Source organism: Molothrus ater, chromosome 2 (genome assembly GCF_012460135.2).
Source record: "Molothrus ater isolate BHLD 08-10-18 breed brown headed cowbird chromosome 2, BPBGC_Mater_1.1, whole genome shotgun sequence".
Taxonomy (NCBI): Eukaryota; Metazoa; Chordata; class Aves; order Passeriformes; family Icteridae; genus Molothrus; species Molothrus ater.
In genome coordinates, this window is record NC_050479.2 from 25,794,452 (window position 1) to 25,822,292 (window position 27,841).

The 27,841-nt window shown below is 51.6% G+C and overlaps 1 protein-coding gene and 3 long non-coding RNA genes across 4 annotated transcripts in view; 3 read left to right on the forward strand and 1 right to left on the reverse strand.

The window, feature by feature from the left end:
- Window positions 1-27,841, forward strand: part of LOC129047029 (uncharacterized) — a 511,465-nt gene that overhangs the window by 339,147 nt on the left and 144,477 nt on the right. The gene's annotated exons all lie outside the window — the stretch shown is intronic.
- LOC118691942 (uncharacterized) lies at window positions 6,650-8,342 on the reverse strand. The gene is made up of 2 exons (XR_004981103.2): window positions 8,131-8,342; window positions 6,650-7,557 (listed from the first exon to the last, which is right to left on the reverse strand). It is a non-coding gene; the product is annotated as an uncharacterized LOC118691942 (long non-coding RNA).
- Window positions 9,405-27,841, forward strand: part of LOC129047030 (uncharacterized) — a 31,908-nt gene continuing 13,471 nt past the window's right edge. The window contains exon 1 of the long non-coding RNA XR_008508978.1: window positions 9,405-9,760. This is a non-coding gene — a long non-coding RNA (uncharacterized LOC129047030). The remainder of the gene's footprint in view (window positions 9,761-27,841) is intronic.
- SOX1 (SRY-box transcription factor 1) lies at window positions 18,160-21,650 on the forward strand. The gene has a single exon (XM_036391258.2). It carries the CDS (start codon window positions 18,283-18,285, stop codon window positions 19,399-19,401), a length of 1,119 nt encoding a protein of 372 aa, XP_036247151.1. The 5' UTR covers window positions 18,160-18,282; the 3' UTR covers window positions 19,402-21,650.

The window sequence follows — 27,841 nt, forward strand, 5'->3', positions numbered from 1 at the left end:
AATTGCTTTCCATGTCTGTGAAAGCAAACACCAACACAATTGGAGAATTTGCTAAACTGTTACATTGAATGTGATATATAACAAAAGGGTTAGGAAGCTGCTCCATTTACATGTGGGAGATGATAAGAGAAAAACACAAATGTCTATGTAAGAATAGGCAGGAAATTCCAATGTGCAATTATGCTTTAGTTTTTCTTAACAGACATTGCAGTTTGTAAAACAGAAAAAAAGCCTAGTTTTGTAGTTCATGCTCCCAATTTTCAGTATAATTTTAATGTAAGTGTACAAAATGTTTGGTTTTATGCTTTAGGTTTGTTTAGGTTTTGTTGTAGTATTTTGCCCTGCATCCTACACAGAGCACTCATGACATTCATCTGTCTCAGCTGGAAACAGAACCTCATTTTTAGGCCCACATATAGACACAAAGTGAGAGTTGATGTTTATATTTAGTGATTATATACTACTAAATGTAGAGATTTCATAGTAAAGAAGTCTTTTAAATGAAGTGTCATATTAATCAAAGAAAATAACTTCTATCCATCCTTCTGTTCACCTATTAGGTGAACCCCTAATAGGGCTAAGTGTCAGGAAACTGGACTGTAAAAGAAGAAAACAAAAAAATCTGCCTGTCTCTCCCAAAATCAAAAAGTCCCAAAGGGACAAGGAATTTTTTTGGCTGAAAAATAAGTTGTACTGTGCTTGGATTTGGGACATGGGCAGGAGCATGGCAAGCACATCAAAGAATGCCATTGCTTGATAGTCAAACCCTATCAGAGAACGCACATCTACTGCACTTACGAAGCTTCTCTGTCCTTCAAAAACTGCCATCTAAATCATCTAGCTGAGGATCAAGCTGAGTTTTTACTTTCCCAAGCCAAAAACGTTTGCCCTTTCAAGCATCAGAATTCATATAAAATACAGCGTGATTTCTTTGAAAAAGCCACAAAGTATTCATAGTGCTCCAGAGGCTAATAGGGTGAACACCCCTTAGGGTCTGGCCCCACAGACTGTGAAAGGAGACTTCTCCAGTCCTTCCTCTCACCACTAGTCCACTTGGCAACTTTTGTTGGTTAGTGAAAAGAGAATGAACTCACAAGGACCTGAAGACAAATGGAATCAATAGAAAGTCCTAGAAGGATGTCATCCCTTGAAAACATTGGAAGCATGTATTTATGGACATGATTTCACACTCTGTTTGGAAGGTGTAAACCTTGTGAGACTCAGGGCAGTTGTTACTTCTTATTATGTCTAGCTGAAAGCAACAGTTGAATCAATGTTTAAGCAGAAAAGGCTGTTCACTCTGGTAATTAAGAGGACTGGAACAGTTAACCTATCAATAAGGGCTGTGCCAGTCAATTCAATAGATCTCATTTTCATATGGAATTCAGATGGAATACTCTGCATGCTATTCTGTTCCAGAAAAGGATCTAGTAATACTGCATTAAAAATACATATGTATTGAAGAAAATATTTCATTATAATGACCCATCTGACCACATTTGTGGTAATATTTTTCATAACACAATAATACCAGTGAATTTTACAAACTTGCCAAGGGAGACACGTTACTATCAGGATGCATCCCAAATTGTTCAGCTAGTTCAGCTCAGAGGAAACAATGGAGCTTATAGACATGGTAGGCTAACATTCAAGCTGGCAAGGTTCCCATTAGTTCCCATTACAAATATTCCTTCTTTTGAATATCTCTTGCCATCAAAGTCCTACATGATGCATTTAATTTGAGCATTCTCCTTAATGAATGACAAATGAAGAGCAATGTCTACAAGGGATTTCCGGGGGAGGTGTGGGTAGGATCCTGTCTTACACTGACAGAGTATCTTCAGAGCAGGCAGTGAGGGTAGAGACCCTGATCCAGAGATTCTTGGTGGAAATATCACCATACAAAGTTTTGGATCTAGCCCAAACAGGGCACAACACCTCTGCAGGGGTGTTTAACTGCCAGCAGGATAAAACCTCAGATAAGTGTAGATAAAACTAGAGAACTTTATGTGGTTTTTGACATTTAAGGATAGTACTGTAGAGCTTGACAAGACAAGCTTTGTCTGATTAAAGAGAATGGCATGGCACCCTAAATTATCAAAAATAAAATATGTATTGTTAGATATTGCTACTATATGTTTTGTACAGTTTGTATATGAGAAAGTATGATTAAAAGTCGATGAGAGACTGTTTATAAATTTTGATTGCTTCATAATTTTAACTCTGAGCAACATTTTTATCATAATTATAGGCTTTCTTAAAGCATTTATGCAGATTGTTTTATTCAAAAGGGGGTTTATTCCATATAAACTCCACTCTTTTATCTCTCCATAAAATCAGTATGTGAATTCCCAGCAACCACAACTCCACTAGACAGTCATCACATTAGTAGCAGAGATATTTTCAAACAAGACAATATTCCTCAGATTTTTCTAAACATTATCTCCTGCTTTCCCAGCCAGTGAGTGTCACGGTGATAAATAGTAATGATAATCCTGAGTACATTTGATACCTCTTTATGTCTCTTTAAAAGTATTAGCAAGTTTGTTCTCATAATTCCCCTGTGATGTTCCTGTGTGCTATAGTAGCCAGTGTATCTATGGTTCAGTGGAGGCTTGGGGAGATTAAGTCAGATATCTGACATCTTCAGGCCAAGGATACGTAAGTCTAGGGATGTAGATGCGGAGCTTATGTTCATTTCAGTGACAATTTTGTGTCTAAATATTCTGGAGCCCTACAAATGCTGAAACCCAAAGGACTTAGCAGGGACCTCAGGCTGTTTCTTAGTCATTATTAATAGCCAGTTGGTTGCACTGTTTCAATGCATCTGAGCAGCTTCTGAGAGCTGAAGCAGGGTCTGAGTCCAGGACTCCCAGCTCAGATTGGCTCATATCCATATTTTGCCTTTGAGAAGAAGGCTTCAGAGAAAACCATCCTCTCTCCTTCCTCCAGGTTTTCTCACAAGGATATGAGATGTCCATCCCAGCCAAAAGCCCAGGATTTCTGCAGTAGCAACAATCAGAGCATTGGGACACTTTGGTGGAACATAAAGCAACAAACTGACAGCAGGCTGGACCTAATGCAACAGAAAAGCAATCTAATCCCCTAGGGGACCCAGGAGCAGTCCTGGTAAAGCAGCAAAAGTGAATCATCCTCACTGGAAGAGGAGCTGAAAGATTTGAATAGTGTCAGAGCAGTCACTTTCTCAGCAAGCTATGCCTCATTGTGATCTACTCATCCCAATGGTTTGAGAAGGAGCTTCTCCAGCACTGGAACTTCTACAAAGTAAACAGAAGAAAATATAGATTCCCATTTTGCATATGCTGCTGGGGCATCAAATGGAGAGTATACTGTCTCCTTCCTCAGGAAATACAAATATATTATGTTAAATATATACAAAATATGTGAAACCATTGCCATAAAAATATGATCTTTTGGTACATGTGCTTGGATACTCGGAAAGAAACTGATTTCTTAAATGTGTAACATGTTCTGGTGGGTTCATGACAATGATGACACTCTCTAAACACTTCAGTGAGGAGTGTTAGGTTGCCTTGGTCTCTTTGAAGCTAAGCCTGATGCTAAGCCATGCTCCATTTTAAAGCACTGCCTTCAGCTTTGGTGATTTCATCAAATGACTGGATTGCATTGCAGTGGGATAACCTAATCTTCACTCATACTTTCTGCTCATAAGCCACTTGAAAAACTGTTTTGCACTTTGATCTTGGAGAGTATATTTCGCACTTGAATGTTGTGGTTTCAACTTCAGACCCTACTGAAAGGGGAAACAAATCTAAGACCTAACCACCTCCACTCTCCCTCCAAAAGAAAAAAAACACCACACTGAGAAAGCAATTCCATTACTGTGTACTGCTTTAAAATTAAATGACAGAAGCAACACAAACAAACAATTATATTTCCCCTGTTGATTTTTATAGCTTGCATGTTACAGAAGTCACAGCTTCCCTTTGATTTCACTCCAGTATGGATCAGGCATCCTTCCACAGCAATCACAGGAACCAAAACCATGGGAGACACAATTTTGGTGAACTTTGTTCTTCCTGTCTACAGCACAAACCCCATTTAATCCTTAAACATTAAAATTAGAATCATCTTTGTTTACATTTTCAATGTAGTTTTAGTAATTTCCCTGCTCTATCATTTGAATTTGTTCAATGATATTTCCACATTGAAAACATGCTAATATTAACATCTGAAGTAATGGAATAAACACAAGTGCCTGGATTTCCCATGACACTGCTCTTGGAGAGGGTGCTGATCTGTATTCCAGAACAATTGTAGGACACTCAGGTTGTCACTGGACTTAATTTAAAGACTTGGTAAAACTGCTGCATTTAGGAAAAAATATTTAGCTGTGTCAATTATGTTTTGACTTCTGAAGCTTGCAACTGTTTCATGGCAGAATGCTGAAAAAGAGACAGCTGTGTCTATGATGGAAAGCACTCATATAAGTATATTGGTAAAAAAAGCAAACATATTAGAGGTAACAGAATGTTCATTTTTAAGCAGCAAGAGAAGATTTTTAATACCTATCAAGGATGGCAATAATTGTTTTCTAGATTTGTTGATCACTTACTTGTTTGAAAATAAGGGTGATGTTCTTGTCATAGCCTTTCTTTGCAGGCAAATGGGCTGGATAACAGCTACAGGCATTTTTCTGCATGAGGAAATTGAATAAAGACAGTCCAGGCTCCTCTCTGGAGCCAGGGGCCAGCCGCAGAGCCAGCCACACTGCCCATCAAAGTTGCAGCTACAATTGATTTAAAATAACTCAGCGGCAATTATTCCAGAATAAAACCTTATTTCTTCTTTGATGATGTGATGCGGTGCTAGGCTGTAGTCGGTGTTGTCAAGGCATGGAAGAGACCTTACCTCGGGGCTGCTGCTTGGAACCCGAGGAGTCCCCAGTGCCCTCAGCGTGGGACACTCCAGGCGAACCGCTGGGGGGTTTAATTTTTTTATATATTTTTTTTTAAATCTGGGGTTTCTGAAGCGGCAACTTTCAGGTCAGACCCAGCAACAGAGTGTCTACTGTACTGACCCAAGAGCCTGGTAGGGGCTGGCGAAGGCTCCGAGCCCCTCTCCGACAGCCCTGGGTGCGAACTGCAGCCCCGCAGTTGCGGCCGGGGGCAGCTCCCGCCGGGCGCGGGGCTGCGGGCATCCCCTTCTGCCCGTGCTGCCCGAACACCTGCGGCAGGATTAGCCAGGCTCAGGCACTCATTGTCGTTCTGCAAACTAAGTGTCGAAAGCCCCCGCAAAGCAACAAACAAAAACCTGCTAAGGGGAAAACGCTGCAATCAAGCAGCAGAGCTCTGGGGATTTGGAGACGAGCGTGGAGAGAGTTCGGATCAAATGGGATTTAAATGTAAACAGCAGTAACTGCATATGATCAATAATCACCCCGTGTGCATTCCTCTACTCATTTAACATCAGCTAGGACAGTGCAAATATTGCAAGCGAGTACTCGACAAGGAAATCAGCTGAGTGTGTGTTTAAACTGTGGTTAATTATTAATATGAACAATTCTTTTCAATTAAATGTTTCGTTTAATCCCCTCATATCGAATTGTCTAGGAAACTACATGTCTAGCTTCCAAAATGATAATGTGGGTGCAGACTTATTCTGAGGAATTTGATATAATCCATATAATATCATTCGTGCAATGAATTATCATCTTTACTCTTCTTGCTTTGTCCAAACCAACTGAGGCAACGAACAATTTTTTGTGTAAATACTTATGACAGTTTTTAGATGCTAAAAGGAATTTTGTCAGGAAGGTCCCTCAAAGCACAGGGGAAAACCACATCTCGGTGTAGATATGAGTCTTGGAAATGTGAGTTCAAAAGGAAAAGCAGCTCATGTTTCTAATAGTAACTTCTGAAGAAATTAATTGTGACTGATATGTTCCTGCTACCGTTCATAATATTTTGCCATGTCCTGGGAGAGTGCCCTCCACCCTTTGCAGTGGCTCTGGCCACCTCATTGCATGGTCCGTCGTTCACCCCACGGAGTTTGTGCTTCTGCAGCTGCCTGCTCCCTGCATCTGCGGTCTTTCCTTCCCCTGCCACCTTCTCCTAAATTAAATCCCTCGGGTCCCACTGTAGAAAACAGTCCCTAAAACCTCTGTACCTGCAAAGCCCTTCCCTCCCTCTCTCCCTTCCTTCCTTCCTTCCTTCCTTCCTTCCTTCCTTCCTTCCTTCCTTCCTTCCTTCCTTCCTTCCTTCCTTCCTTCCTTCCTTCCTTCCTTCCTTCCTTCCTTCCTTCCTTCCTTCCTTCCTTCCTTCCTTCCTTCCTTCCTTCCTTCCTTCCTTCCTTCCTTCCTTCCTTCCTTCCTTCCTTCCTTCCTTCCTTCCTTCCTTCCTTCCTTCCTTCCTTCCTTCCTTCCTTCCTTCCTTCCTTCCTTCCCTTCACATTTGGAGGAGTAACAACAAGTTAATGAATTAACAGCCTTGGTTTCTCCGTACACGCGGCAATCAGACCCTTTCAACGAGCCATCACATTTGTCCTTAATTTCGACTTTCCCAAGCACTGTTCTCATATTCCACTGTTTGAAATGTAGGAAGATTTAGCATAATTTGGAGGTCAGATTTCTAAATAAGCCTACTTTAAATAACAAGCCCACACGGGAGATTGTCAGTATCTTTATTTTGTATACAGTTTACACACTGGCACAGCTTTTTAAAACCCTATATGTGGGTTAAAACTCAATTTTACAACCCCCATTTATATGAGATGTAGGTTTGACATCTGTTTGCCAGAGTGTTTTGCACTTAGCCTAACACCCACTATTAAATGACAAAATTGTGGCAGGCTGTCAAAGCCAGCTGACTGACAGCTGCTCTACTTTACAAAAAAGCCCCATTCAAATATTTGCAGGGTTGAAGCTTTCTGTAACGCTGTCGCCATTCTCCCCGTTATTTAGCATGTAAAATATAAGTCAAAGTTTTAAAGCTGCTTTCCAAAATGTTGCCATTTTTCCATATAAAAAGAGCGAGCGGTGGCTGCTGGCGGGGATCCAGCGCCAAACGCATTGGGTGGATATTTCGCCGGGTCCCCGCGTTCCTCCTATCTGCACAAACCCGATAAAACTGTCATTTAGCAGCGTTTCTTAATATTGCAGCTAATTAGAGCCGGCGTGTTATTGAAGTGAGAGCAAAAATCCACTTAAAAGAGAGGGGAGGGAGGGGGGTGGAAAAAGAAGGGAGAGGAATTTTCCGTGCAGGCAGAGGTACGCAGCCGGGCACGGCTCACAGCGAGACCCCCCCGGGAAAAGGGACGGGCTCTGGGGAGGGGACACCGAGGGCATCCCGGCACTCCCGCAGCGGCCGTCCCCCGCTTTTTGCCCTCACCTCCAGGGGTCCTTCTGGGCAGCTCTGGAAGGACGTGCAAGGATCGGCTCTAGCGGAGGGCGAGCGCTGAGCCTTGGTCGAGATGTCTCCCACTTCTAGCGCCACGGACGAGGATGTAACATTTAATTCTGGTCCTTAATACACGCCCGTCCGTTGCCCTGCTCCCCCTCCGAGCGTCAATACGAATCTGTAAAGGGCAACGGTGATTTAAACTTAAAAGCAATCTGCTTTTTATTCCAACATCTCTAATGATTGTATGCGACTCAGCACCTCAGAATAGCTGACGAGGTAATCCCTGCATGCTAAGGAGCCTGTGCAGCGATTGCTGGGGTGTATTTGAAACTCGGGTACTTCCCGCAGTTTTTGCGAGACAAGCAAGGCACTGGCTGGCAACAGAATCGGAGGGTGGCGGGGCGTTGGGGGGGTGTGCATGTATTAATTTATATTTTGAATGAGGACTAGATCCACCCCCTAATAAAAGAAGGAGACAGTCGGGCCGTAGGAAGAGGGCTGCCCGCGGTGTCCGTTCCCAGCGCTCGGGCCCCGGCTCCTTTGGCTCCCCCGCAGGGTTCAGCCCCGGCAGCCACGACCCGCCCGGATGCTCCAGCCGGCTCCTCGGGCGGCCAAAGCCATCCCTCTGTTCCCCTCCTCCCTCCCTCCCTCCCTCCCTCCCTCCTCGCCGCACATCCTCGGCACAGACGGGCAGGCACACACCCGCACAGCCGGAGCAGAACGGAAAACGGGGCACTCCCCGCTTTACCTGAAAATCTTTAGCTGACTTGTGTCCATTTTAATAACCTCTATCGACTTTCTTTCCTAGAGCGGTTGTCATGTTGGCAGAAAGGGACTGGAAAAGAGTGTTTTAGGGAGGGAAGAAAAAAAATTGCAAGAAGAAAACTAACGGCGCTCTCTAGGAAAGGGGAGGTGATGGCAATGAGCGGTACAGGGCGGAGGAAGAGCGGACCCTCCGCAGCGATCCTGAGCGGAGAGGGGGAGGCTGACAAAGCCCGGCTCCATCCAGAGGGAAGGCCGGGAGAGGGGGAGCGAGAGGGCGGAGGGGGACTCTGAGCCTCCCTGTGAAATCCAAGTTTATTGTCAACAAAGGAGGGTCTGGCCGGGCTCGGAGCCTCTGCGGTCCCGAGCTGTCGGAGGCAGAGTACGGCGGGGGGGGGGGGGCGCGGAAGCGGGGTCCCTGGGCAACCGGGGAGCTCCAGGGTACGGGGGAGGGCAGGAGCAGGGTCCCTGGGCAGCCGGGGAGCTCCAGGGTACGGGGGAGGGCAGGAGCAGGGTCCCTGGGCAGCCGGGGAGCTCCAGGGTACGGGGGAGGGCAGGAGCAGGGTCCCTGGGCAGCCGTGGAGCTCCAGGGTACGGGGGAGGGCAGGAGCAGGGTCCCTGGGCAGCCGGGGAGCTCCAGGGTACGGGGGAGGGCAGGAGCAGGGTCCCTGGGCAGCCGGGGAGCTCCAGGGTACGGGGGAGGGCAGGAGCGGCGTGCCGGGCGGCCGAGGCAGACGCGGTGAGTGTCGGGAGGAGGCGCGGGGAGCCCCGCGGAGCCACACAGGTGCGGGAAGGAGCACCTAGGGGTGGCTCTACCCTTCCGGTAGGCTTCTCTCCCACAGAAAGGGGCAGGGGACAGTGGCCCAGCAGGAGAGGAGAGGCAGAAATGCAAGGTTAGAGGAGAAAGTGCGTGTGAGAAAAGGAAAGGGGAAGAGAAAGAGGACGAAGGCTCCGGGCTCCACCTCCCCGCTCGGTGCGGCGCTCCAGCTGCTCTCAAACCAACTGCTCAATTCTATTCACTGCCGCGACGGAACAAAAAAGTGGCTATTTATTAGAATACTTGTTTGGTATTGTTCGGTGCCACACAAAAGGCGTTTCATTATGTTGGGGTGGGGAGAAAAGCCCCTCTCCTTTTTTTTTCTTCCTTTCCTTTTCTTTTTTTTTTTTCTTTTCTCTGCAGACCGAAACAATAACTTGAAATTGTCTTTAAAGTCTTTTCTATCAATAATAAATTTCGTTTTCTTCTCTGTCTCCCGCTCTCCCTCTCTCCCCCTCTCCTGTGCGGTGTGTATGTGTGTGCGTGCGCGTGTGTGTGTGAGGGGGAGAGAGAGAGAGCGAGTGAGCGAGAGAGCGCGAATGGTGAGTGTGCGTGTGTCGCCGGGCACTCGTGGCTCGGGCACAGCCGCCTGGGAGCTGCGGCTGGGCGAGGGGCGAGGAGGAGACCGCCGGCTCCGTGTCGCGCTGCCCTCCCTGCACCTGCGGGCACGCTCGGAGGAAGGTGTGAGTTAGGCTAGAGCAGAGGGAAAAAAAACAAACAAAAAAAAGTAATAATAATAATAATAAGGCTGCCCCTTCAGATGATATGTTGGGAGGAGGCTGGAGCTGGAAGAGCAACTGTAAGTGTGCCTCTAACTTTTGAGGGGGTCTTCACCCTGTCTTGGGAATGGAGGAGGGGAAGCCGGCGAGGGGAGGGCTTCCAAGTTACTTTTGCTTCAAGGAGGGAAGAGCCGGTTGCAGTCACTGGGTTATCGGCTGTGACACGGATTTGGGGGGGTGCGGGTGTGGTGTGACAGCGTTTTGGGCTGCCCCCCTCCGCCTTCTGGGGAAGACGCCTCGCTGGGTTTTGAGGCGGGGGAGGAAAGCGGCGGCCGGGCAGGGGCAGGGGGCTGCGGGAGGGCTGGGGCGGGGAGGACGCCGGGGGCGGCGGCGCTGCCTCCCGAGCGCGCAGCTCCCGCTCCGCTCACACGTTCCAAAATTAACATGTCGGTGCACGGGTGCCATTTAGTGAAAGGTGTCTTGGGCAAAGAATCAATTTCGCTGTGACTGACCGGCGGGCTTGGCTGTATTAATACTGCCAAAAAAAGGGAAATCAATAGGCAGAGCAGCCCTCAGCTATTACAACTAATGCCTGCTTAATCTCTCCCCCTGGGAGAGAGAATTCACATGGGCTCCCAGCAATGCTACTGCGGCCGGGCTGAGGCCGGCTCGATCTTCCCAAGGAAAGGGGATCCCCGGATCCGCTCCTCTGTGAAAGTGACAGCCGGGACCTCTCGACAGGAAGGTTGCGCCCAGCCTCTCGAAGCCAAGTCCCAGCCCGGAGGTTAACGTTATCTGGCGTGGTCCCACCCAGGGTCTTACTCTCCCTCCCCAGCTTCAAAGTGGCTGTAGAGTTTCTCACTATTGCTGTAAAATATTGGGATATTAAAAAAAGGTAAAATGGATTTTCCCTCTCATAATTGAGGGTGGTATTTGAGGTCGATCAACAGGCAGTGCAGCAAGGTTGTACATCTATCGATCAGGGAGGGGACGCGTTTTGGCTGAATCTCTTTTCAGAAACAGGTGTTTAAACATGATAGCGGCTCCAGTCAATTAACCCATTAAAACCCCGTTTTATCGCATTGATTCCACAGGCTGCCATAAAAGGTTATGTTTTGAAAGCCTCTTTGTTAAGGGGGGCTGGGGGGATGGATGGATGGATGGATGGATGGATGGATGGATGGATGGATGGATGGATGGATGGATGGATGGATGGGGATAGGGAGAGTGGTTGCAAATTGGGCAGCCAGTGAGTTGCCGTTCCCAACAAGCCAGGCTGCCCCAGCGCGCCCCGTCTTCGCCCGCCGCTCCCGGTGCCGGCTCCATGGAGGGGCAGAACGGCCGCTGCGGGCCCGGGGGGCTCACGCCATCCCCTCCCCGCCGTGGGCCGCCCGGCTGCGCTGACCCTGCAGCAAAAATTGACATCTCCACCTCGAGAAAGGATCTCCCGTGAGGGCTGCGCTTCCCACCCGGGGAGGAGGGGTCCGGCCGGGGGCGGGGGATACCGCCCTGCAGCGGCTGCGGGCTGGGTCAGGCTGTGGGTGCAGCTGAACTGTAGCCCCAGCTATTTGCAAGCGCTGTTATTCCTAAAACAGGACCGTCCATTAACAACCTGCCTCCCTCCCCCCGCCCCCGCTCCGCTCCAGCACCTTTTTCAGGTTTGCCGGTCTTTGCTGTAAATTACATATTTGCTAAAGATGTCAGGAGCGGTTTGTTTACTATCCCACTTTACGATGACTACTAGGGCGGCACCCGTTTAAGGACACTGTGAAAATTTGCTGAAAAACAGATGACAAACACCCCTTTTCCAAAAGGCAAATAAAGACGGGATCCCAACACCGACCAAGTAACCGGGATCTCCCTTTGGTGGGAAATAAACTGGGTTTTTCTTTTCCCTTCACTGGGGTTCGCTATCTGCCTTCCCATGGCCAGAATGCTGCACTGGATGGAGCAAGACGATCATGTATTTCCTCTGGGTACCTTTAATTTCCAGACCAGCCGTCTGAGATTATTTAGATGTTTCTAGTTTTGCCCTTGTTTGCTGTTTTCCTAAGTAAGCACTGAATGCGTGACCGAAAAGGTTTGAAACCGTGTCAAAGTGATGTTTTAATCTCATTGAAAGGTGTATTAAACGAGGAGATGTAATTTGTGTGGGATGTTTCGATGAAAGGAGAGATTGGAGTGGATGATACTTTTGCTCTCCTGTGAACCTCATGTCATGTTTATATTGAAGCCTGTGTAGCTAATCTAATTTACAATAACAGGATGGCCTGCAAGAAAGAAGCTAGCATATTATTTAGGCTTTTTTCTTTCCTCGTTTATTTTTTACACAAATTCATTCTGACTTGCTCTGAATGATACCTTTGCAGTTTGGGGATAACTGAGGGGGATGCAAACCAGAAATACTACCTTTATGGTGCTCTGAGCGACGCGCCACAGACATAACCATCCAGGTTGCCCTGCTGCAAATGGGATGCCGCATTTGGGCTTGAGAAGCTCTTTTTCCGTGACTGACATTTCAGCAGCACAATTTTAAAGATTAACTATGTAATAACTCCGCATGTCGTTCTAGTCCGACAGACTCTCCACCCCCACAGCTCTTCCTTTTCCTTTCCAAGTTTACAGTTACAAAACTAAACTATATTTAAATATTTTTCTTTTGGTTGAAAGTAAATTGCTAGGTATGTTTTCAGTTCGTGGGTGGGTTTTTTTGTTTTTTGATGTGACGTATTTTTGTCTAAAGGACCACTCAATAACTCGACTGTAAAAAGTAAATGGTCTGGCTATCCTTTTAGGTAGAAACCCCAAACCGTGAAAAATAGGATAGTGCAAACCCTTATTTCCCGCGAGATGCTGTGCCATCTGATCAGCACATATTCCTGCTGTGTGCCTTAGTAATAATAATTTTAAAAGAAATTTTAAAATTTGAACAGACTTGAAAAGTACAACTTTCGTGTAATGTTGGAAGGTGTATTCAGCTTGTTAATCACAGGGAGCTGTGTCATTGGAATGTTATCAATTACTTGTTCAATTTAACTGTAATTACTAACAAAATTAGACAAGGATGGATAACAATACAGGATATTCTTCTTTCGGAACAATATTGTGCTGGAAGTCGGGCTGATGCGTAGCATAAACAAACATTTTAGAAAATGCTCCTGCTGGCAAAACTTCGTAAAAAGACGACTCTGTTTTTTCTACCGACTCGAAAGTCCCACTGGGGGAAGGATCGGGGCCGTTCCAAGGCGAGGGGACACGCAGAATGTCCTGCCGGGAAAAGAAGGGGGGAAGAAAATCTCTGCTTAGGCGCGGTCTGACCGTCCCGCCGTCCCAGCGAGGTGCGCCTCGCCTTTCCCTCGGCAATGCCGGCCACCGCCGGCACACCCGCCCGCCCGGCCGGGACCCGCTGTCCCCTTGGGGCGGCCGCGGCTGCTGCGGAGATCAGACGTGCGGGGAGATCGATACTACTTCTTTTAGGCGCGACGGAAATATAAAGCTTATTTTCAAAGCCAGTGAAAACTAGAAAGGAAGGAGAGAAAATAGAAAGGCTGGGATATAGAAACTCTTCGGGAAGAGGCAATTTATCGACACTGTGGAGAGAGCGGTGATGCAGAATTCCTTTAGAAAAGTGGCTTCAGGCGCCCTTTTATGTGACACAATAAATACATAAATAAATGGCAGTAGCTACAAGGAGCAGCAGCCTGCCCTCCGGCCGCTTTGATTTTGCCCGGAGCGGGCTGGCCCTGAGCACACCCCTGGGCTCCGTGTCGCGCCTCCTGCCCCGCAGGGCGGGCGCTCCCGGCAGCCGAGCCGAGCCCGCCCGGCGGTGCGGGACAGCTGCCTGCTCTCATGAGGACTTCAGAAACCTTTCGGCCCCGTCCCGTACCACCCTCCGCGTTTCCCCGCCGGGCTCCCGACTTTGCCCAGGGGCACCCCCGCAGGACAGTCTCGGTGTTGGTGGCCCTGGCTGCCCCGTACCCGGCTCCCAGCGTGGCGGTGGGCGACCCGTGGGTTGGGGTGGAAATAGAGGGAGAGCGGCCTGCGAGCCACTGACCCCCGCCCGAGCCGCTCCGGGGAGCCGCAGCGAGGCGGGGCTGCCTCTCGGGTGCCGCTGGTGTCGCAGCAGTCCGGGCTGTCTGGGAGCGGCGGCCGGGAGCGGGGCGCGCCGAGGCGGACAGCCCTTACTCTCCTCACGCTTCCAGTTGGTTGGCACGGCTCTCCCGGGCGAAGGGGGGAGACATTTCTCGTCAGGGAATTTTAGCCCTTTCCACCCCCCCCCCCCTTTTCTTTTTCTCCCTTCCCTTTCATTCATAAACCTGGTGGCTATAGACGCAGCTTGAATATTGACGTCTCTTCCCCCAACTGCTCCTCCGTTAACCCAATTACAGAATTCATCAAGAACTGTGTTGAATTATCTCTTTCCATACAGTATCAGCATTAGCCTAATTAAAAGCTATAATGTCTGATATAATGATTAAATCGTTAGCTCTGCTGTAGGGAAGCAATATTTTGTTTTCCCTTCAATTAGAAGCTGATTGAGGTTTTCAGAGCAGGTCAGCTGTGAAATTTGAATTATATGTGTGAGTACCGTTCACAGGGTGAGCCCCTACTCGAAAGCTCCAGAGATTCTCCATACGCTTTTACCCAGCAAGCTGAGAAAAGACAACAAAACACAGAGAGAGCCTGTAGCTGATTTAGGACTGATGCTGTAGGATGGCACAGAACAGTTGTTAACGCTGCAAAAGAAAGCGGGACTTTATTCAGGCACCCTTTTTCCAACCATTCCATCTCGACTGGGTAGCAAGCAGGTCACATTGAAAGCTGTGATCCCCGAGTCGCCAAGTCACCGAGGCAGGAAAATGCTTCCTGTCTCTCCTTTGCCTGCCCTTTCTGCTCCCTCCCGGTTCGCTCGCTTTAGCCCAGTAATGGCACCCCTGTAGCGAGGGAGTGTTTTGCATTTCCTTCTGGATAGCGGGTTTTGGAGTGAAGTGCCAGAGGAGCTGCAAGCGATCCCACTCCCTCCCCGCCTCACGTTTCAGACAGGGCTGGCGAGGGATCAGGCATCGCCTCGGCGCGGGCTGGCGCTCGCCGGCCCCGACGCAGGCCGAGGGCAAGGGAGGCACGGCGGCAGCCAGCAGACGGCGATCGCCGCCTGCTCCGGGGCGCCGGGCTCGGCCCCGCCGCCCGCTGCCCGCTCCGCTCTGCGCGGGCACAGCGGGGGCACAGCGGGGGCACAGAGGGCACAGCGGGGGCACAGCGGGGGCACAGAGGGCACAGCGGAGGGCACAGTGGAGGGCACAGCGGAGGGCACAGCGGAGGGCACAGCGGGCACAGCGCCAGCCGGGCCCGAGGCCGGGACCCCCGCCCCGAGGCACAGCCGGGTGCGGGAGAGGCACAGCCCGCCCAGGCGGTCCCACCTGGCAACGCGGAGGCGGGGGGCAGCCGTGCCCGGGGGAAGCACTCGTCACTGCCACCGGCCTGCGAGAAGCCCTCGCCGGTAGCTGTCCCCTCCGCGGGCCCGGCGGGCGACAGAGGCCGCGGCCAGACCTGGTCCTGCTCCCAGTGCGCGACCTCCTCTCCGCCTCCCCTCTGACTTCCCTGCAGCGTTTACCCCACACTCCCGGCCGCCCCCACCTATTCCCTCCACCGCCCGACTCCTGATTCTTGACAACCACACCTTCTGCAGGGGAAAGTCCAAGGACCTCTCATCTCCAGGCGCAGCCCCGGCCTGCACTAGCCCAGCCCCGCAGCCCTGTCAAACGACACTCGCCAAAGTGCTTGACCTCGTTCCCAGTTCCGTGAATCGGGATCTGCGCTACCTTTACCACGGAAGAAAAGCCCCTGGCTGCCCCCTCGAACTGGCTTTTACACCTTCCTCCCGCCCGTTCAGTCGATAGACACCCGCTGGCAGCAGGTGAGCGGGGTGCGCCCGGGCCAGAGGCACTCAGGCAGCAGCACATCCTCGCTTCTGCTCCCTGCCCGCGTTTCTCCCCGCTATCGTGTTCGTGGTCGTTCGGCTGCTTCTAGGGGCATCCTATATTTATTTGCCGGGGGTCAGGGGAAAGGGCGTAAACCCCACACCGGGAAAAAGTAAAAGTCCAGGAGGGGACAGACCCCGGGAGGGTGTGGATTAGCAGCTGCCTCTGCACCAGGGAAGGGAAAGTTCTGCCTCCTCCCTGAAGGTGAGGGGGAGGGAAGCTGGTGTGCATCCCCAATTCCCAGGGATAAGAGTGTGTTCCCACAGGATCCACTGGCTGGCAGGATGCATAGGACTCATCCGGAAAAGACTGCCCCACAGTGATTCGACCCATTTATTTGTCAAGGAGGCCTTTAGGTGCCTTTCTATCAAATTTCAGGGAAAAATACCACTAGGGCCTTGGGTGGATAATTTGCAAGCCATGCCATCGTATCTCGCAGTTTTTATTCCTCATACCTTCATTTGTCCATCCAAGTGGAAATGTGCCTTTCTGCAGTAACCTTCTCCCCCCTCTTCCTCCCCTCCTATCCCAAGCAGTTGTAGTTTTAATACATAATTTAGCAATCACAAGGGGCTCCCGTGTTTTGCCATGGTAAATACTTAAGAAACTATCAGCTGGAGGAGCGCGGGTCGGCTCCTGCACCATCTCCCCTGCCCCCTTAGGGCTGACTGGGAGAGAATAATGTCCTCCCAAAAGCATCGGCACCCGAGTTAACAGCATCACTCAGATTGAGCTCAAAGGCTGGAAGCAGGCTGAGCCTTCGGCCGTCAGAAGTGGAGAGGCACTCTCCTCTCCCCAGCAAACCCATATTATCATAACAAGTCATTGGAAATGAGAAAAAAAAGAGTCTAATCCTAGCCCAATGCTAGGACCGGTGCTTTGTGAGCGGTGCATACTCTTCCTGCATAAAACTTCTGGTGGTAATAACAGTAATTGGGGGAGTTGCAGCGTGATTCCAGCCTTGGATGGCCACTAGGGTCAGGAAAATTAACACGGACCATGAAAAGAGCAGGCACGCTGTGTGTGCCTTTCTCCACCTGGCAGAAGATGATGGGGACGGCCCTTCATACATGCGTGGGCATTTGTGCGACGGACTTGCCATTCCTATGGCTGCAATTAAAGACTGCAGCATGAATTTCCACGTGGACTATTTTCTCCTCCCTATAAAAATAACTATAATCTCACAGGACAGCCAGGGCACAAAGGTAGTCTTTTAATGTTTTCAAGGGAAAAAAAAATCATACACCTGTACTTACTATATACAAAGATAACATGTTTCCGTGTACCTTCTTTAGTCGCAGGTGCTTTTAACTCCCCTAGGACTAAGTGAAAAACGACTGCGTCCAGCCTCTTCTGCATGCCTGGGCCTGGCAGCAGTTTTAACACCTGGGAGAGACGTCTGAGGGGGCTCCGGAGAAATCTCCAGAACGAAGTCCCGCAATAAAGCATGTTTACCTGCCGCTCGCACGGCTGCGGGAGCGGGGCGGAGATCCTGGGCGCCTCAGCCCCACTAAACATTGCTCGACGGTCGTCTCAGTGAGCGGGGACGGGGCGGCCCGCGGCTCCAGGGCTCCCTGCGGCGGTGCCCGGCGGGGCTGAGGGGTGGCCGGGCCTGAGGGGTGTCCCCGCCCCGGGGGCGCCCTCAGGGGCCGCGGCCGCCCCTCCCGCCCCTCCGAACGCGGCGCGCCCCGCCGCACGTCACCGCTCGGCGCGCGCCATATGCAAATGAGCTCCCGCCGGCGCGCCCCCATTGGCCGCCGTCAGGCGATTTAAGGCGGGCTCGGCGCGCGCCGTATGGCTGCGGCGCCGCTCGCCCGCGCGCCCGGCGGCTCCTCCTCCCGAGGCGGCCCCGTCCCGGCCCTGCCCGGCCCGTCCCGCCCGGGCCGCGGGAGGGAGACCACCGCCAGCAAATTACTGTGCCGCCGGCCCCGGCCGCCGGGCTCGGCGCGTGTTTTGGTTGGGCTCCTTCCCCCACCCCCTCCCTCCCCCGATCCTCCTCCTGCATTTTTTTTTTTTTTTCAGTTAACGTTGAAATACTTTTTTTTTTTTTTCCGCCTCCTTTTCGCGTGGCGGTGGGTTCTCCTCTCCTCTTCTCCGTTCACCTGCGATCAGCGGATGCAAGTCACACACGCTCCCTCCCCTCCCTCCCTCTCTCTCTCCAAGTTAGCAGCAAAGAACAAAAAAAAAATAGCTCCGTTAAGGATAAGAGCGGGAGCGGAGGGGTGTGCGCGCGTCTGCCGGGGAGCGCCGGCGAGCGGAGGACACCGCCGACGGCTCCGCACACTCCTCCCGCCGCGCCAAGTGAAGCAGCAAGTTTGCCGTGCACCTGTTTGAGCAGCTCGAACCCCCGTCGCCGCCGAGCCCCGAGAGTGATTTGCGAAAGGGAGAAAGTTTTTTCGCCGGCAGGGTCGCCGATCGCTCTCCTCGCGGTTTTCTTCTCCTCCTCTTTTTTTTTTTTTTTTTTTTTTTTTTTTTTCTTTTTTTTTTTTTTTTTTTTGCCGCACGGCGGTCGCTACCTAGATACAAACGGGTTTCGCCTTGCTCGCTCCCCGGCCTCCCGGGCTCCTCTATGTTTGATTCATTTTTCACGTCTGGCACCGGTGGAAAATAAAAAAGCTATTTGAATGTACAGCATGATGATGGAGACGGACTTGCACTCCCCTGGCGGAGCCCAGGCCCCCACGAACCTCTCGGGGCAGACCGGAGCGGGAGGCGGCGGAGGCGGCGGCGGCGGCGGGGGAAACAAAGCGAACCAGGACCGGGTCAAGAGACCCATGAACGCCTTCATGGTGTGGTCGCGGGGCCAGCGACGGAAGATGGCCCAGGAGAACCCCAAAATGCACAACTCGGAGATCAGCAAGCGCCTGGGGGCCGAGTGGAAAGTCATGTCGGAGGCCGAGAAGAGACCGTTCATCGACGAGGCGAAGCGGCTGCGAGCGCTGCACATGAAGGAGCACCCGGATTATAAATACCGGCCCCGGCGGAAGACCAAGACCCTGCTCAAGAAGGACAAGTACTCTCTGGCCGGGGGGCTGCTGAGCGCCGGCTCGGCCGGGGGAGGCCCGGCCGGCGTCGGCGTGGGCATGGGCGTCGGCGTCAGCCCGGGCGGCGTCGGGCAGCGGCTGGAGAGCCCCGGCGGCACGGCCAGCGGCGGCTACGCGCACATGAACGGCTGGGCCAACGGCGCCTACCCGGGCTCGGTGGCGGCGGCGGCGGCGGCGGCGGCGATGATGCAGGAGGCGCAGCTCGCCTACAGCCAGCACCCGGGCAGCGGGGGGCACCCGCACCACCCGCACCCCCATCACCCGCACCACCCGCACAACCCGCAGCCCATGCACCGCTACGACATGGGTGCCCTGCAGTACAGCCCCATCTCCAACTCGCAGGGCTACATGAGCGCCTCGCCCTCGGGCTACGGCGCCCTGCCCTACGGCTCCCAGCCCCACCAGAACTCGGCGGCGGCGGCAGCGGCAGCGGCGGCGGCGGCGGCCGCCTCCTCGGGTGCGCTGGGCGCCCTGGGCTCGCTGGTGAAGTCGGAGCCCAGCGTGAGCCCGCCCGTCACCTCTCACTCGCGGGCCCCGTGCCCCGGGGACCTGCGGGAGATGATCAGCATGTACTTACCGGCCGGGGAAGGCGGGGATCCGGCGGCCGCTGCCGCCCAGAGCCGGCTCCACTCCCTGCCCCAGCACTACCAGAGCGCCAGCACGGGGGTGAACGGCACCGTTCCCTTGACGCATATCTGAGCCCCCGCCAGCACCGGAGCGCCGGAGGGAGGCACGGACGCGGGCACCGGCTCGGCCCCCGGCCCCGGGCCGGCCTGCAGGACTGCGCGCCCGCCGCTGCCACCGCACGCTCAGCCCCGGCCGCCCGCCCGCGCCCCGGCCCCGCGCCGCTCCTGCCCCGCTCCCAGGTTCCCCCCTCTTATTTTTGCCTCTCGCGCCCCTTCCCTCCCGCCCTCCCCCGCCTCTCTTTTTTTTTTTTTCTTTCTTCCTTCCTTTTTGTACAGAAATGTTTTGATGTTCTTGTAATAATAATAATAAATAATAATAATAATAACGAGAGAGAAAAAAGGTAACGGTTGCTTTACTTACCTTTTTTTAGAAGAACTAGTTTATGAAACTAGTTTTAGACTGAACTCCTGTGTTTTATCGAGACTTTTTGTACAGTATTTATCATTCACCCAAGAGACATAGAACGTTTATTTGCAAAAGAGGAGAAAGAAAGAGAGAAAGGGGGAAACGGCGGCGAAAAGAAAAAAATACCAATAATAAAGACACAAAGTTGTAGGTGATGCCAACTTTTATACCGCGCGGAACCGCTACGATTTCAGTCACGGATCGCTTCTTGCGAAGATTTTTTATTGACTAATTAACTCGAAGTTGATGAGGAAACAGTTCTCATTTATTACTCATGTACTAAGACAAATCCAAAAGAACACTTAAAAGTTTTTTTTTAGATATTCTCGAGGGTTTTTTGGGCTGGGGTTGGGCTTTTTTTTCGTTACTTGTTTGTTTATTTATAAAACTTTTTTTTGTTTTGTTTTGGAAGCTCCATTTTTTTTTCCCGGGGTTCGTTAAACTTTATTGTATCTGGATATTTTTGTTTGTTTTCTCTTTGATTTTGTTTTCTTTTTGTATCATGTCTTGTAAATGCATTGTGAAATAATTTTTATTTAGGCGGTACGAAGGAAATCAGATTGTGTATATAGTTTACTAAAAAGCCTTTCTGCTAAATGGAAATCCTAAGGATGCGGTCCTTTTTTTTTTTTTTTTTCTGTTTTGATTAAATAAATTTCAAAGCGGAAAAAGTCACCTGTATAAAAAGAAAAGCTAACTGGCGAACATAGTGGTGTTTACCATGGTAAACCTGGAAACACAGCAGAGAAACCTAGATTTTGGGAAGGAAGTTTTAAGCAGCAGCGGCAAAGAGAATGAAGTGCAATCTGCAGTAAATGTCGATGTTCCCTAACCTGTGTAAATCAGAAGGGGTGAAGGTAGATTTATTTTAATACTCGTTCCCTACTGCAAGGGAAGGCAGTTTACTGCGTTACTGTTCTAGCCGTGAACGTTCGTTTTGTGGATTTTATGGCTGGGCTGGTGGTCCGGACCTTGCCGGAGCCTTGACTTTTCCCCTGGGGGGTGATCGGGCGCTGCCCGCCCCTCTCGCCTCGGGCCCCCACTCGGCCGGGAGTCCCGGGGGACACCCAGCTCCCCGGGAAACGGGAGGGCACCGTCCAGCGCGGCACTTCCCCTCTAATTAACACCACGGAAAGTGAAAGCGCTTCCTTCTGCGCGTCCCGCAAAGAAAAGCGACCTCTAAACCTCCCGCCCGAAAAGCAGCCCCATCCACCCGGAGCGTTCCGGGGGGCGAGCGGGGAGCGGCGGGGTCACACCTTTCTCCCCCTTCCCCATCCCCCCGCCCCCCATTTTTAGCGACTGGTGCGAAAGCTGTCGAGCAAAACGATGCGTGTCATTTCATTACAGAATGCTGTTTAATGCTTTGAGATCTAATTTAAATTTTTTTTCTAGCTGTTGAGAGATACTTTTCTATATGTTAGAATTAAAAGTTTGCTGTAAACTACTGTAGCAAATGAATTTTTAAAGTAGTCATAGCTACTTAAACAAAAGGAAAAATAATTAACTTCCAGGACTTCAAAGTCGATCCCAACAGGCTGTAGGACTGTTCGTCTTTTAGCTCTGGTGAATGAGTACCGCATCCGTCCAGGAGTGGGGAAGTTTTAGTTAGCTAATGAGGAGCGGGTTTGGTCTGTCTTAGACATTGCACTTCTGTAATGCGGACATGTCAATTGACATACATAACTCTTCGGACTCCTGTCGATGATTTTGTATAAATCACTCACACTGAACGCAAAATTTTCATAGAAGCTGTCCGCTGATTTCAGCCCAAACTTTTTTTTCTTTTCTTTTCTTAACTATTCGAGCCGTTATTAAAATGGAGGAGTGTGCGGGTTCAGGCAGTCAGCAGACTACTTTTGGAAATGCTCAGCGACCAAAGAGTGCATACAGAAAGCAGGAAAGGAACCTGTGGGAAACTTTCTGCGGTGTTGATCACCTCCAGCCAAGCACAGTCTTAGATGAAATCTTAAAAATAGCTGTACCTTTAGGTATGCAGATTAAGCTGGGTACCTGTTGAACTGTTTCTTGTTGTCCTTCATGTGCATATACTCAGAAAGATCTGTACACACCATAGATAGCGTCGTGACCAAGAGAAGTGTGTGTGACGTGCACATGCAGACACATACACGTCTGATGCACCCTTGTTACGTGCCTTTTTCTTTAAGGGTCATAGCTACTGAAAATCACATTTAATGACAATGTAGAATAGAAAAATCCCAGCGAGACGATCCTGTATCGCTGACTACGACTGATGGAACAGGATTGGAGCGGTCAAGGGAGAAAAGCAAACAAACATCTGTTCATTTGCGTCCAAACAGCAGAAATACTGTGGGGAAGTGCTTTCTTTTAAAAAGGAAAAAAAAAATTATAACTCTCTTAAATTAGCTCCTTTTAATGAGTTTTCCCTCCTACCATCACAATTTAGCGGCTCAATGGCGTTATGCCTAGAATAATAGGAATACCTGCACTTTCAACACAAGGGGATTAAAGAGACCCAATGTCGTCTATATTTAAATAAGATTCAAACACCCTCAGCCCGTCTTCCAATGTAATGCAGTTCGCTCTGCAAATGTCCAAACCCCCCGCCCCCCCAAAAAACCAAAACAAAAAAGCAAACCTTCACAAAAAAACCCAAACCAAAATAAACAAAAGAAAAAGAAAAAAAAAAAAGCCGAGCAACCAAAAAAAAAAAAAACCACCCCAAAAAACCCCCCCATCTCCACGAAATACCAAAAAACTACCTACCCATCTTACCCCCACTGAGACACCATCGGGGTGTCAAGAATTTTTTTGCTGTTCGTGGTCTATTGGTTGGTTTGGCAGTTCGGTTTAATTTGAGTTAAACTTACTTGTTTGGGTATTTAAACAAAACAACTTTCCTAGGCAGATGAGTTGGGGTTAGGTACAGTAACATAATTATATCTTCGGGCTTTTTGCTATGAGAGTTATATATAAGAGAATAATTGAATATGCAAAACTAAGAATAGGTTTAAGCAATTTATGGTTTAAGTACATTACATCTAAAATTGTATGAAATGTTCCTCCTATAGCATGATTGACAGAGCTATTAAAATCACGTATGTGGAAGAATTAAAGCAAAAAGTCATCTCGTTTTCAGTAAAAGGAAGGAAAATCCAGGGAGTAAGGCGGATGGGAGCGGGGCCGAGGTGCCCTCTCCGCGCAGTTCGGCTGCGTGTAGCGTGGGGAGCTTGGGGTCACGGCCCCCCCGGGCCAGAGCCCACCCCGCGGTCACCGCTCTCCTGTGCCCCGGGAGGGGGACGGCGGCAGAGGGGCCAGGAGGACAGGAGGCACTCAGAGATAACAGGTTCGATCCGCTCCGAACTTCGAGCCAAAACCCAAACTTGGCCTGAACTCCATAGCTCTTTTCCCAACGGTTCTCCTGTTTTAAAAAACATTTTCCCCCCTCCTTCCACTCCACCGTGCGTGCCTCAGTGAGCTCGTAGGAGTGGCGTCGGGCCCCGGGGAAAAGCCGTTCCCTCCAGTTCCACTCCCCCGCGCCCTCAACCGGAGTCACATCGCAACGAGCCCCGGGGGGGAGCGTCGGTGGGACGGCTCCGAGCCTCTGGGAGCAACGGAGCGCGGGAGGAGGGCACACGAAATTGTCCATGAAGATAAAAAGAGGGACGATTCCAGAAATCAGAGCCAAGGCGCCCGTAGGGCCACAGCGGGACAAGAAGCTCTGCAAAATGCTCCTTGGTAGGGCGGGGTGGGGGGTGGGGAGGACCCTCCCTCCCAGCTGCGCCACATGCAGGCGACATCAGGCCGGGTCACCTGAACGTCTGACGCGGTTACAGCATTTTATTATTACGTGGAAACTGCCACGGAAGGAAAAAAAATCTATAAAAGAAAAAAAGCACCGCAGCATCACACAGACACGCTCCCCCGCCGAAAACCAAACCAAAAGGCTGATCTAAGCATTGTTGTAAAGTAAAACGGAGCTAAAAGATGCGAACTGGCAGGTGTCTGTGGGTTTGATGGGTTATCTGGACGGCATGCTCTCCCAGGCCTGGCGCCGACGCTCTCCCACGCCCCACGATTTCCCCGCCTTTCCCGAGCACTCACCGACTCCCCCGAGCCCTTTTCTGCTCCTCCCTCCCCCTTCCCTCACACTTTCTGCCAGCTCGCCCCAGTAATCTCCAGATCTCCCCTTCCCTCCTACAAAGCATCACGTGGGGAGCGCCGGGACGGGGCCGTCCCGTGGGGACAGACAGCGTCCCTGTGTCCCTGTGTCCCTGTGTCCGCGTGTCCGTGTGTCCGTGTGTCCGTGTCAGTGTGCAGAGGGCTGATCTCGCAGGGAGGGCCCTCCTTGCTCCCGGAGTGACGGGGCAGTGGGCCTGGGGGATGTTGTTTGTGGGGTGCGAGTGGGTCTCTGCGAGCCGCGGCCCCGGGCAGCGAGGTGCCCCCGATGCCGTCAGAGGGGCTGCAGATGAATGATGCAGGAGGAAAACGGGGGTGGCAGGAGGGGAGAGAGGTGAGAGAAAGGGAGGGAGAGCGTGGGGAGGAGGAGGGGGGCGGTGTTTGGAGAGCGAGGGATTAGCGAGGAGAGTCCTGACCCCGAGATCAACGGCCAGTCAAACCCGTTTACAATCACCGGCGGAAAACCGACGGCTCCCGCTGCAAGCCAGCGGCCGGCCGGGCAGCCTGCGGGACCAGACCCCCCCCTTGGAGCGAGTGGGGTCGGTGGGGGAGGGCCCGGCCCTACTGAGGGGAGAAGGGAGACGCCACAGTCGGGAAGGAGCGAGAGGAGCGGTCCCAGCGGGAGGCCGGAAGGCTGCCCGGATGGCGGTGGGGGGAATGCTGCGGGGCGCCCCGTCTCCCGACCGCAGCCTTCGAGTCTCCCATGGACGAGTAGGGCAAGAAGGGAAGGAGGGAGAGTTCCAGGCGTGAGGGGCGGGGGCGGGTCGAGATAGCTGGACAAAACAAGCGCATTGCTGTCCGCCGGGAAAGGCCGCTCTTGAACTCCGCACGGGACCCTCCCGGGCTGGGCGGCACCAAAGCCCGGCTCCAGTCATGCGTTCACCGGCGGGCGGGCGCCCTCCCGGACCGCGAGCCATCTGCTGCCCGTCTCCCGGGGGCGGGGGATGGCCCTGGGCGGGAGAGAGGGCCCCCGACGGGCCGCCGAGCGCGGCCAGCGCTGGGCGCCTCGGCTGCCGGGGCGCGCCCCGCGGGGAAGCGGCGCCGCCGCTCCGCCGTGCCGCGCACAGCCCACGCACACAGACACTGCACAGGGCGGGCAGACGACACAAGCTAGCTTCCTTTTTTTGGTGGGGGGGTCGGTGGTGGAGAGTGAAGCGAGCTGTCCCCCCACCTCGCGGCATTTTGGCTCCTCCTCTACCAGAAAACTCAGCACCTCAAAAAACGAGGATGCTGGGTGGTTCGGCGCTACCCCACGAGCAGCACCGAGCGTCTCTGTGCGCATCGTCCGAACCGAAGGGGATCTGAAGCCAATGGGCCTGGCCCGGTTCGGAGACATCCCTTATGAAAGTGCAGAGTGAAACCCCAGGCACCTGCGGCCACGCGTGGCCCCACCCTGCAAAGCGCGGCGCCGTCGCGCCCCGCTGCCTTTCCGTGTCCCCAGCGCCTCGGGACTCACGCAGCTCCACAGAGGCTGGCGCCCGGGACAGCCAGGCTGGGACAGGAGGGTACCGGCCAAGACTAAGCGGCTCTCACTCTGTTTGTTCTAAGGTTAGGGATGGATGCTGCTTTCCGTGGGGAAACTGAAGTCTGAGGCAAGAGGTTTCACACGGCCGAGGCGGAGAGGAGTCAGACAGCCAAGCCTGGCTGAAAAGTCACTTCTGAAGAGGCAAGGCCAAAAGAAAGAGGAGGCAAAACAGAAAACGAGGCAGGACATGGTCTTGCAGAGCTCCGAGCCGGGAGGCTGGTGCGAACCGAGTATCTGCAGCCAGGGGCGTGGTGGGGGAGCAGCGGGAGCCGACCCGGTGCCCGGGGGGTAGGAAGGATAACAGATTGTGGGTGCGGAGCGGACAGGGCCTTGCCTGCCTGCCTGCCTGCCTGCTGGCTCCAGCCCCGTCGCGCCTCTGCTCAATAGTGTCAAGAAAAGCCGGAACACTAGGGCGGCCCCGAGTAGCGGGACAGCTGGCAGAGGAGCTGGGGAACCTGGCGTGCAGGTACATGGGAGGCGTGCAGGTACATAGGAGGCGTGCAGATGCAATGGGAGGCTTTCTTTAGAGGCTGAAGTGAAAGCCCATTGACTTTGCACGCACTGAACCACTCTACTGTTGGAGGAAACTGTGCAAAAGTAAAGATTAACAAACTAAATTTTGGAGGATCTTGAAGATCTTTGGTGTAAGAGCAGTGTGATATATGGGGCCCACTCCTATAGCTGCATGGCCAAAATGCAAGCAGGAAACCTGGAAGTCCTCCCCAGTCTTTATGTCTAAAACCAGGACACACCTGGAGATGCCTCTGTAGGATAGGCTAGAAATTTGTAGCTGACTGAGGTGAACTACACGGCGGTATGTGCCGTCAAAAAGTCTGGAAGTTCTAAAGTGAAAATCCCATCCCTTAACATGTCCGGAGCTTGTGGTGAGTGAGGGGCAGCCCCCAAGGTAAAACACACTGGTCCCTGGCTTTGGGGTGGAAGCAGTGGAGCTTTGTGACAAAGGACACACACCCCATCCCCAATTTACAAAGCCTTGGGTGCCCCCGTGCAGTTTCATGCCTATCTCTCCTAGATGGTGTATTTCTCTGGAGGGAGGAGCCTTCAGAAGGGTCTCGTTTCAAGAAAGTCATTCAAATGCTTTAGCACGGCCTGTCGGGATGGGTTTGGGGGTAATATGCTTCATGCTCGGTAAAATCCCATTGTCCACGCTTTCAGCCCGGACACCTCTCATTGATTTGGAGAAGACGTGTGCCACGGTTAACTGCGGCTCTCAGATAGAGGGACTGCCCCTCAGAAACCTTAAAAAAAATAAAACGAAGGACAATAAAACCGAGGAGAAGCAGGAGAGCATCTGTCCGTGGTCAAACAATTGGGCAAGTGCTAGAGGGTGAGCTGAGATCCGAGTGGGAAAACGCGGCTTTAGCCCGGGGCAGACCAGCGTGGGCTGAGGAAGTGCGACCGACACGGGGGGGGGGGGAAGGACCGGAGTCTGCAAAGTGTGCATTTAGGGGAAGAATAGCTTTCACCGGGAGGAGGTGAAATATAGTTTACCAAGGCGTAAAACTCCATAGCAACTAGGAACTAGTGGTGAACAAAGGCGCCATACATCCCAGGAAGGGGGTGAAGTTGCAGGAGAGGTGTAGGGAGAAGTTTATTTCCTACCCAAAAATTGTCTTGCACAGATTTCAGAAGGGTTTGTTTTGATGAGATGGTTTTTGTTGTTGTTGTTTTTGGAATTTTTTTTAAATCTATCCAATGTAGAAAAAGTTTATAGGAAGATTGTCCCGCTAAAACCACTGGTGAGTGGATAGTTCAATCCTAATCAGATTAGAAGAATGAATGGCTGTTCAGTTTTGGAGCTGCAAACACAAGTAGCCCAAGGCCAGGAAAGATCTAAAACCCCAAGCACGGGAGTTCAAAACGAAGTATAGACACGAAAACACAATTCCCACCTGGTGAGGAAAACTCTGAAACCATCTACAGTACTTCCGAGTTACATACACCTCAAACATGGTCTCTCCTTCTTTCCTTGCTCGCTGGGTATCTTTATCTTTTGGAACAATCTTGAGTAATTCCTTGAGCCCGTGATCAGATTAACGTTCCTTATTACCTTTTATTTTACGTGTAGGTAGCGGAAGAGAGAAAGAGGGCTTACTTTTGTCAAGGGCTTGTTTGTTTGGTTTTTTAAATTATCTGTGCCTTCGTGCATTATCAGTCTTACCTTCCCCTAAATGGCTTTTCAGTCACAGGGCAGGTGAAAGCTTTATGGTTTGTCATGGTCCCCCTCCCTCCCCGATGACAGAATGTAGGAAATAATGCAAACCCCAAGATGTTGTGCAATCGAGTCACTATGAACACGTGCATTTTCTACCTTGAAGAACCATAAAAAGGAAAACTAAGTGG

Bases quoted from the DNA above. Each gene is read 5' to 3' on its own strand.
- SOX1 (XM_036391258.2), top strand. From the start codon at position 18,283: ATGTACAGCATGATGATGGAGACGGACTTGCACTCCCCTGGCGGAGCC.